The 10,360-nt window shown below is 36.5% G+C and overlaps 1 protein-coding gene across 2 annotated transcripts; it reads left to right on the top strand.

Moving 5' to 3' along the window:
- Positions 1 to 1,910: 1,910 nt before the first annotated feature.
- Positions 1,911 to 9,115, top strand: LOC104211049 (glutathione reductase, chloroplastic). 2 transcript variants are annotated; one of them, XM_009760045.2, is made up of 11 exons: positions 1,911 to 2,378; positions 4,440 to 4,665; positions 4,749 to 5,027; positions 5,128 to 5,304; positions 5,979 to 6,032; positions 6,126 to 6,274; positions 6,504 to 6,567; positions 6,637 to 6,807; positions 6,901 to 7,035; positions 7,406 to 7,492; positions 8,628 to 9,115. In XM_009760045.2, the coding sequence occupies exons 1-10, from the start codon at positions 1,999 to 2,001 to the stop codon at positions 7,445 to 7,447; spliced, it is 1,677 nt and encodes a 558-aa protein (XP_009758347.2). In that variant the 5' UTR covers positions 1,911 to 1,998; the 3' UTR covers positions 7,448 to 7,492; positions 8,628 to 9,115. The 2 variants fall into 2 exon arrangements, with proteins under 2 accessions (XP_009758347.2, XP_009758346.2); XM_009760044.2 differs by having other exon boundaries at positions 7,406 to 7,496.
- The last annotated feature ends 1,245 nt before the right edge of the window (positions 9,116 to 10,360 follow it).

The following is a 10,360-nucleotide window of genomic DNA, read 5'->3' as shown; positions in this document are numbered from 1 at the left end:
GATCTATTAGTGTGCCTAAAACATAGCAACATTCATATTAAACTTTACATAAGTCACCTCACATCATTGTTACAAAATGGGCTTAACTAATTAACACATTAGCTTTATTATCTCACATATTAATATTATTAACTCAAACACTCAAGATTATAAAAAATATCAATGAAAACATTCAAACATCCAAAGATCGAAAGAAACACATATTCTTGCATTAAAAGCTATCGCATTGAATAATAAAATGCCAGCCCTAATATCTTGCAATATAGCTTTTAAAGAATCCATTTGGAACTCCAAATCTTGCCCCTTCTTTAAATAACCTCAATTGTTTATTTAAACGTCACCTCACCAAAATAACTTTCTCCTAAAAGAACTTACATGTAAGCCCGAGAAATCAAAAAATTATCCAACAACTCAAAATTAGGATTACTATTCACATTTAGTTTAACTAACACAAAACTAATTGAAAAGAAGTGGCCTCATGCCCTTATCTTTTGTTCAGAAAAGGAATTCACAAGAATGCTACAACCAATAATGAAGGTAAAAACTGAACCATATGTCTAGAAGTCTTGTTGATCAAATATATATCATCAGATAAGCAAAATAAAGTTAGATATAACATGCTCAACTAAACCTTTGCCATTCAACACTTTTTAGCTACTTTTTATACAAAAAAAGAAGGAAAAGAACGCCAGCAACTAATGCTTGTTGCACCTGAAATTGGTACATTATAAACTCACACATAATTCAAGATAAGTCGAATAACTCCAATTCAGGATTGACTACTAATATCTTTTTGTCTAATGACATAACAAAAAAGCTAAAAGGCTCATACTATCCGGAAAAAGTCATCGCATTGGTAAAAAATTGACAATATGCTTTATATTTGAGGCATGTAAGGTGTATTCATTACTGGAAGCACCAAGAAAGTGTTGGTTTACGAAAGATAAAAGAAACTGGAGATCCAAGAGCACCTACAATAAATGATTGATAGGTTTATCTCTAAAATTAATTGCCACAACAAAAACAGAAAGACATTTAAAATATATGCCTAATCTTCGTGGAAAGGTTTTCTAATGCTTCATAAGGTAGGAGTACTTTAAACACACTTGTTTAAAGTATGCAAGAATATGTGTGTCAACAAACTTCATACAATAGAGGAGCAGAAAGCTATGACTTTTCTGCTGAAGCCACTGGATATGGCGGCAAAGTTGCCGGTGATGTCATTTTTTGCTGCACGTTCTACCATTTGACTCTGATTATAAAGCTCATTTGTTTATTTACAGCATTCTAACATCCCCAATTTAGAATTTTATGTAAAAATTATAGAATCCCAGAAACTACAGAATCATAATTATCAATTTATAACCAAAAAAATAAATGCAAACACTTAAATTAATTAATTACCTTTCTGAAGCAAAGTTGGACCTTTAGAGTAAGCTAAACCCAATTTGTATATTCAAATACTTGGTTAAGAACTCCATGAATCGAACTGAAATGTCAAGCAACACCACTTTAGAGAAACCTAATGGCAGAAATGAAGCTTCATTTATTTGAGATTTCACAAATCAAAGACGAAATTTATGTTTTAGGAACAAAAGAAAGTTCTAGAAAAAATAACGAGCGAAGAGTTTGAGAGAGAGACAAAGAGTCCAAAATGAGACTTAAAAGTTAATTCGATACAGTAAAAGAAAAGGTGAAGCAAATCAATAGATGTACTAATAGAACTGTAGTGAGATAGAAAATAACAATTTTGCCCTTGGTCGACTTCTCTTTTCTATATAATAGAATTTGTAAAATTTGAGTTTTACTTTTGCAAATTAGAGTTTAAAAAGCGCCTCAAACAAACAGAAGTGTAAAATAAATTTTGCCGACTTCCGTATTTGCAGCTGTCTTTCGGATATTTTGAGAATTGGGTGTTAGGGACTGTTTCCTACTCAATACATAAACATCTGTCATCACCTAAACAGATTAGAAACCAACTGTTAGATTCCGCCAGCCATGGCTACATCTCTGAGCACACCAAAGCTCAGCACTACTCTTTCTTCTCCAACTCTCCACTCTCTACTCTACAAACACAAATTCTCTCTTCTGTCACTCTCTAACCCAATTAAGCCTCTCCACTTCAATTTTCTCACCCACTCCCGTAGTACCCCATCATCATTATCCTGTACCCGCCGCCGTTTCACCGCCCCACGCGCCGAGTCCTCCAATGGCGCTGACGCTCCTCGCCACTACGACTTTGACTTATTCACCATCGGTGCTGGTAGCGGTGGTGTTAGGGCTTCTCGTTTTGCGTCTAATTTTGGGGCTTCTGTTGCTGTTTGTGAGCTCCCTTTCTCCACTATTTCTTCTGATTCCACTGGTGGCGTTGGTGGCACGTGAGTTTCTTAGTTTTACTTTACCCTTTAAACCTGGTAGTATAAATTTGCTATCTTTAGTTTTGAGCTTACTTTGTTATATGGGGAAGTATGTCTAGGAAAATTTAAAATGCCTAATTATAGTGTAGTAGATAAGGTAGGGTGATTAAGTACTAGCCTGTCCAGGTCCAGCCCAATTGTGCTTTGAGCTAAATATAATACTATTGTTTAATGATATTGGTGGCAATGTTTCTGAATTGGTCGAACTGGGTGAGCTGTGTGATTCCCAATTGAAGTCAGAGGATTAATTTGAGTAGGACACTTAAAAAATGCAGCCGGGTGTGTGACTGTGTGTTGGTTCATCCAAAAGTAATGCATTTTGGAGGATCCGACACGGGTATGACAACCATTTTAGAGAGTCGAAGCAACATAGACTCTACAATGGGTTCCAGCCTTCCAGGATCACTTCATGAATATGGGTTCACAGAATCACTTCATGAAGGTCCTACACAAGTCATGCATATTGCCCTAGGGAGAGTGAGGTTGTTTTCGGGAAACTAGACTATGATTGGCATGAATTTTAGATTAATAGTATGTAAAGAAAGGTTGTAAATGCCTGTGATGTGAAGGAAGTCGTAAAGAAATGGAACGTAAAGACTACTTGAAAGAATATATGTGTTGCACTTGCATGCATGTTTGATGATGCATGACCTCCATTCTACATGCGAAAGGTCCAATTTATAACTTTGGGGTAGCCTTTATGGGGCTTGTTGAAGACATGTAATTAAATAAATAAAAGTATGCTCGTTAACAATTTAAACTTGGTATCAGAATAGGCAGGGGTTGTGGTTTCGAGTCTTATCGTCACCCATATTCTTTTCAGGTACTTGGCTCATAAAAACATAATTAAGGCCGCACGTGATGGGGCATGTTGAATCAATATGATTAAGTAACTAAAAGTGTGTTCTCTCTAACAACTTAAGCTTTTACAAGATATAATCACAAAATTCAACTTAAACAACTTCGTATTGTGCTCCGGATTGTTCTTTAAAAGCTCAGCGTGTTCCAGTTAATATTGTAGTAGTTGGTTGTCTCTGTTTCACGTTGGCTAACCGCCTTAACACCACGTTGGCTAACTGCCTTCACCTTCAACCAAAGTTTCTTGCCCCATTCTCTATGGAGAGGCGGTTACTTGATCAAGTCATCATATAGTAACACCATGTATGACTTGATCATGCAGATTTTTCTTTCTTATCCAATCCTTTGAGATGGATATTGGAATTAGTCCATTTAGGCCAAGTTGTCACGAACAATTCCATCCATAGGGTCATGGCCCAAATTAAGCAGGCGAAGAAGAGATCCAAATTATTCTTAGCCAAATTAAGCAGGCGAAGAAGAGACCCAAATTATTCTTAATCTCAGATTTTTTGTGTTAACAGATGGAAGTGATTTAAAGGAAAATCAAGAAACTGTCTTTATAGTGGAGTTGAGATGATAATATTGTTTAATTTTGAAGGGTGAATGAGTAGCCCATTCCCGAGAAGAATGATGGAGTTCGATGGTCAAATATTTTGGTGTGAAGTTGAGACCCATGCTTCAGTTTATAAATGAAATCCACATATTTAGAACTGCGTAAAAGTGCTTTAAGTCAATATATTAAAATATCTAAATAATTTTTAGAGAACCGTTATTAAAGAATTGTTTGATTCCCTAAACACTACTCCCTCCTTTTCATTTTATATAAAGGTATTTGACTAGATATGTAGTTTAATATATTAGTTTGACTTATCTATTATATTTGTGACTTTGTAAAAAACTATTATAATAATGGTTGAAAAGTTATAGTTTAATAGAGAAAACATCAGATCAAATTATAAAATCAGAACAATTTAATATATCTGAATTCTTGATAATTGTGGAAGTTGTACGGAAATAGAATGGTGTCAAGCATTTTGGAACATCCCATAATGAAAAGAACGTCATAAAAATTAGAATGAAGGGAGTATTAGTTTCATGTAAAGTGTAACATAGACACTATTGTTTCTATTTAATGGAATGATTTTCTTTGTTTCTCTAATAAAGGTGTGTACTTCGTGGATGCGTACCCAAGAAATTACTCGTGTACGCGTCAAAATATTCTCATGAGTTTGAGGAAAGTTGTGGTTTTGGATGGAACTATGATGTGGAACCTAGATTTGATTGGAGCACCCTCATTGCCAATAAAAATGCCGAGTTGCAGCGCCTCACGGGTATTTACAAGAATATTCTGAAGAATGCTGGTGTCACTCTGATTGAAGGGAGAGGAAAGGTTGGGAAATGTATAATTTTATTATCATGCTCCGTAAGGCTTCAAGTTAAAGCATATTGCCTTTTATTTGACTGTACTTTCAGGTTGTGGATCCTCATACGGTGGATGTGGATGGAAAACTCTACTCGGCTAAGAACATACTGATTTCAGTTGGGGGACGCCCATTTATCCCAGACATTCCTGGTAGCGAATATGCTATAGATTCCGATGCTGCCCTTGATTTGCCAACGAAGCCTAACAAAATTGCCATTGTCGGAGGCGGTTACATTGCACTTGAATTTGCTGGAATCTTCAATGGCTTGAAAAGTGAGGTCCATGTTTTTATAAGACAAAAGAAGGTTTTGAGAGGATTTGATGAAGAAGTGAGTCATTTATCCCTAACATGCACAGGAGTTTTTCTTGAGTAATTTCCTTCATAACCCAAAATCTTGATGATGCACTCAAATTCTTTGATATATACAGATTAGGGATTTTGTTGGTGAACAGATGTCACTGAGAGGAATTGAGTTCCATACTGAGGAGTCGCCTCAGGCTATTGTAAAGTCAGCGGATGGCTCACTGTCTTTAAAGACTAGCAGAGGAACAGTTGAAGGTTTCTCTCATATCATGTTTGCAACGGGAAGAAGACCTAATACAAAGGTTTGTTCTGCTTTCCCGTTGCTAGCTTATCTCTGATAGACCTAATAGGGTAAGGTAGTTCATAGCTAAGGGATTCTTGCTCAATACAAACCTGGATTAAATCCTTGTGGAGGAACGATGATTTCTCCTCAAAGTCAACCACTTCCTATCCCCTCAAAACCGACAATACTATCACGCAACCCCAAGCTTCCTTGTGCCTGTGAAAGCTTGCTCTAATTGCTTTTAATGCAGTGAAGTTCTCAGATGAGAAAAAGTTCTTTTTAGCACCCTTCTTTTGGGCTCTCCCGCACCCCCTCTTTGGGTGGCATGAGATTGCCAAAGCCCAATCAGGTGTGGGCTGTGGGGCAGGATTGATTATTTTGTTAGACTAGTGATCCTGTAGTCGTGATTCTTTTTTCTTCTATTATCATCATCAACTCCATCGTTATTTGTTCTTTTAATATTGTAATTGCATTATTCATGTCAAAGGTTATTGTCATTTGTATTATTATCATGATCATCATCTTTGTCACCATTATTGCAGTTACCATTGTACTTATAATTGTGGTTCCTTAGTTTATGTTCATGTTTATCAGTTGGTGCTTTGTGTGGTGTGGTTTCTTTGATGGATTTGATTGGATACTCAAGTTGTAAGCACCCCTTGCTAAAGTTTCTTTTGTTTGAATGTGTGGCAGAATTTAGGATTAGAGACAGTGGGAGTGAAAATGACAAAGAATGGAGCCATAGAGGTGACTGCCTTTCTCTCCTTTTTCCTAATTTGCTTGAACTACTTTGCGAATGTATTTTTGAATGATAGTTTCATTTCCTAATTGCTTTTACAGGTTGATGAGTATTCTCGTACATCAGTACCATCAATTTGGGCAGTTGGAGATGTTACTGATAGAATTAATTTAACTCCAGTTGCTTTGATGGAGGGAGGAGCATTGGCAAAAACTATTTTCGCTCATGAACCCACAAAACCAGATTATAGGTGTCTCTCTTCTTCGTCTAAGAATTCATCTGATGACTTAAAATTTTGATAAAAACTGTCAAAGATGCACATTTGTCCATTTATTTTCGACTACAATTGGTACAATGTGCTTTAAGATCGGTGGTTCTACCATGTCAAGTGCATAAGCTCTTACAGCTGAATTTTAATTGGTTTAAAAAGAAACATCTATAACTTTTATCTGATCTGGGTGTTCTCTTCTCCCAAATAGGAATGTACCAGCTGCGGTATTTTCCCAACCACCTATTGGACAAGTTGGTCTAATGGAAGAACAGGTATAGTAACTAGAGCTTGTGAGTTGACAATTAACTATTATGATTAATGATTTGCTTTTGTTTTCCCAGGCCATCAAAGAGTTTGGTGACGTTGATGTTTATACAGCAAATTTTAGGCCCTTAAAGGCTACTATTTCTGGTCTTCCAGATCGGGTTTTCATGAAACTTATAGTCTGTGCAAAGACAAGCAAAGTTCTGGGCTTGCATATGTGTGGAGATGATGCACCAGAAATTGTACAGGTGGCTATTTCTTTTAATTCTTTGGTGCAAAGTTCTCAGATTGATTATAGGATATACGTGGGTAATGTATTTTTGTCATTATGAAACTTCCAGGGATTTGCGATTGCAGTCAAAGCTGGGTTGACCAAGGCGGACTTTGATGCCACTGTGGGAATTCACCCTACATCAGCAGAGGAGTTTGTCACCATGCGTACCCCTACAAGGAAGGTTCGAAGCAGTCCATCTGAGGTTTGTAATTCACCTGAGATTGCCGTGCATTCATCCTTGTAATTCTTTTGTTGTAGTATATGTGAAGAAATAACTTTCACTTCTCCGTCTCTCTCACTCCCAGTAAAACTAAATTCTTGAAACGAGACAAATTGTATCCACCGGTATGCTAGTAATTAGGACAGTACCTCGATGGAGCTGAATATGTCCCTCTAATGAGGCAAATGATCAACCTTTAATCCTTTCTTCTTCTTCTTCCAAGTTCCGAACGAGATTGATTTTTAACAATATTACTTCATCCTCTGGAAACTTAAGTAGAATTTTGATGTTTAATTTTGTTTCATGCTCTTTTTTGCCACTCACTAGACTATGCATTTTGTTATTTTTCCAGGGAAAGGCAGAGCACGATATTAAAGCTGCAGCTGGAGTTTGATGTGCTCCAATAAAGGCTCATTTTGTTGAATGACATAAAATACATGTGGGTAAGAAAGGGTTCCTTCTTGAATGCGCCTAAAGTATAAGTGACAAAAAGGATACTGTTGGCCTCCGTCCTCTTATTGGCATGTGCCATGTAATCAAGGTTGACAGAAATAGCTGCTCCCTTTGTCTCTCACTATAAGGAGGAACATGCGGACCATTACACGATCACATTAATTAGTGTTCCTTTTTGTCCGACATTCTTAGCTATATTCAATTAGCCCACTCTCAGTTGTGAAGTCTGAACTGAGATCACAGTTTTAGAAATTTTGCTTTTGTGATTAATGTTCATTATGGAAAATATCTATAGCATAATTCCGAAGAGGACCAAAAACCCTGTCTGGAATGATTTGTCATGGACAATGCAGATTTCATGTCATTGGGCCATATTAGATCCAATACGACACAAATTTACTGACATTGGCCCTACATAATATTATCTGTCAGATTGTGAATAATTAAATAAAATGTGAGACTTAGATTGAGAACTCTTGGATTATGTTGTTCCGTAACCTTAGTAGGTCTGCCTATGGATTAAGCATGAAGCAAGCAGACTTTAAGTTTTAAATGACTAACAGATCTGCAAATGCCGAGCTAAGAAGCCGGAGATATTTGAAATGGTAGATGGAGGAATTTACTCTGGTAATTTTCCAGTTTGTAGTGTTGCAGCAGAGATAATGGATCAATGAGGATAGAGATAACAATGTTCAGAGGGCGCAGAGATCAATTATAATGCATCTAAATATTCAGCTTTTTGGTTTTCTTTTTTCCCTTAAATCTAGGTGATTGGTGGTGTCCAAAATGATTGCATCATTCCTAATTTAGACTAGCAACTTGATTGCCCTCACAGTCAATGTTGACCCAACTATGCTCTGGACTAGTCCAAGTTAGGAAGGTGTCATTGAGCTGTAGCAAGTATTTGGAATTGATAATGTGGTGTTAAAGTTTGGATTGTTCGTTATATGGACTGTTGGCGTCATTGTGATGAAAAAATTCGCACCTGTAAACCCGGTGTGAATTTCTTATATTCAAGTCTTCCTCGGCCAATTCAGATATAGCATCTTTTTCCTTGACCAATATGTTGTACATTTCTCAAGTGCTCACTGTTCATTATTGTGCGAACTATACCTTTGCAGGTACAACTTTGCAAGAGGTTTTGGACTGATAGGAGCATATGGAACATCAGTTGTGGACTCACAATAAGCAAAAAGCTTTCTTGAACGACGAGTCACTGATACTTGTTGGAACCAGGGCTAACTTCACTGCTTGAAAAGGGCTTTAAAGGTGCTTGTGAGGATGCTATACGCATTCGTCCACTTTCTTGCATCTTGTCAACAGTATAGCCTTTGATCAACGTAATGGAGATTTAACAATTATGCCCAATTTTTTCTTAGGGAAGTCCAGAGAGAAGTTATTATTAATACCCGATGATGTTTTTCTCTATTTTATATTATCCTTTTGGGGTTGGGGGCACAATCAGGTGGTGTTATTATAACATTGCTTATTAGATATTGTTTCTGTGTAACTATAACATTATGTGATATTCTGCAACAATAGCAATTATGCAGATTGCTCATGGTGTTTATATACAGTAATATAAAGCAGCTATGGGAAACGTTGATCATTGGTCAGCTTACACATCTTTCATTACTTGTCAGGCGTTTGATATTGTAAAGATTTAACTTATATACACGGAGTGCCAATAATTGTTGCAGTATCAGTGTAATTTAACATGTTATAGTTGGTTATTTATTTTATTTTTTAGGTTATTGTATCAGACTTACTATGAACAGCCTGTCTGGGATCGGTAAATGAATGATGACATCGCAGGTTCAAGTTTGGAAACTAAACTATTGTCATGTCATAAATCTAGCTCAACATCCTTAATTTGGCACAAAATGATTTGCATGGAACAGTGATATATTTCTCATTTGCAACATATCACCATGTATCTGCAGTGATCTTTCAAGGACACATCTTGATGTCAATTTGAGTTCCCTTCCACGTTATTGGCTAGCTTTTCAGTGGTTGATCTAAAATTTAAATGTTGTGCATTCTGAATAAGAGCGAGTTTTGCAAAGTATATTTAATTTTATTTTGCACATAGAGAGTTCGAACTTATAATACACTAGAATAAGAGCGAGTTTTGCAAAGTATATTTAATTTTATTTTGCACATAGAGTTCGACTTGTAGGATTATACTAGTTGTAGGATTATACTAGGTTTGTTGTTGTTAGTTCGAACTTGTAATACTATTACTAGATTCTGTTGAAGCCACAAATTTATAATTGAATCCGCCACTGAAACTTCCTCCATGTTATCCGTCCATATAAAGACAAATCAACAGTCAACGTTCCCTAATTAATCATACATGTGGTTTGTACGTAGTTCTCTAATACCTTGACATCAATGAAAACCTAGTACATAAGAAATAAAAAATGTTTTACATAATTGACTCAGTGTTGGAAGTTGGAAGAGAGACGTTTAATTATTATTGTTAGAAAGAACCAGGCTGGCTGCTTAAGCAAGTCATTTACTCGGTGGTTGTGAATTGTGATCATGATTCTTGATATGTATTTTTTTCTCTTTCTTGCAACTTGTTAGCAATATTGCTTTTGATAGAGGTAAAAGATTTGAAACAGACGTGTCCACGTGTTATCTTAAGCTCTGTTTTAAAAGGCATAATTGGAACTCATCCGGGCCTCGCCCTGAAGCGAAGCACACATAAAACGCCCATGGGCTTATATGTGGGGCTTAGCTCCGTGAGACTTACGCCCCGAACACGCCCAATGCCCAACGTACCGAGTCGCCGAATAGAACTTTATGCAATTATGTGTAATTAACCTTGTAAATTCTCAATTATTCTTAA

Source organism: Nicotiana sylvestris, chromosome 9 (assembly GCF_000393655.2).
Source record: "Nicotiana sylvestris chromosome 9, ASM39365v2, whole genome shotgun sequence".
NCBI classification, from domain to species: Eukaryota; Viridiplantae; Streptophyta; class Magnoliopsida; order Solanales; family Solanaceae; genus Nicotiana; species Nicotiana sylvestris.
This window is presented reverse-complemented; position numbering and strand designations above follow the sequence as displayed.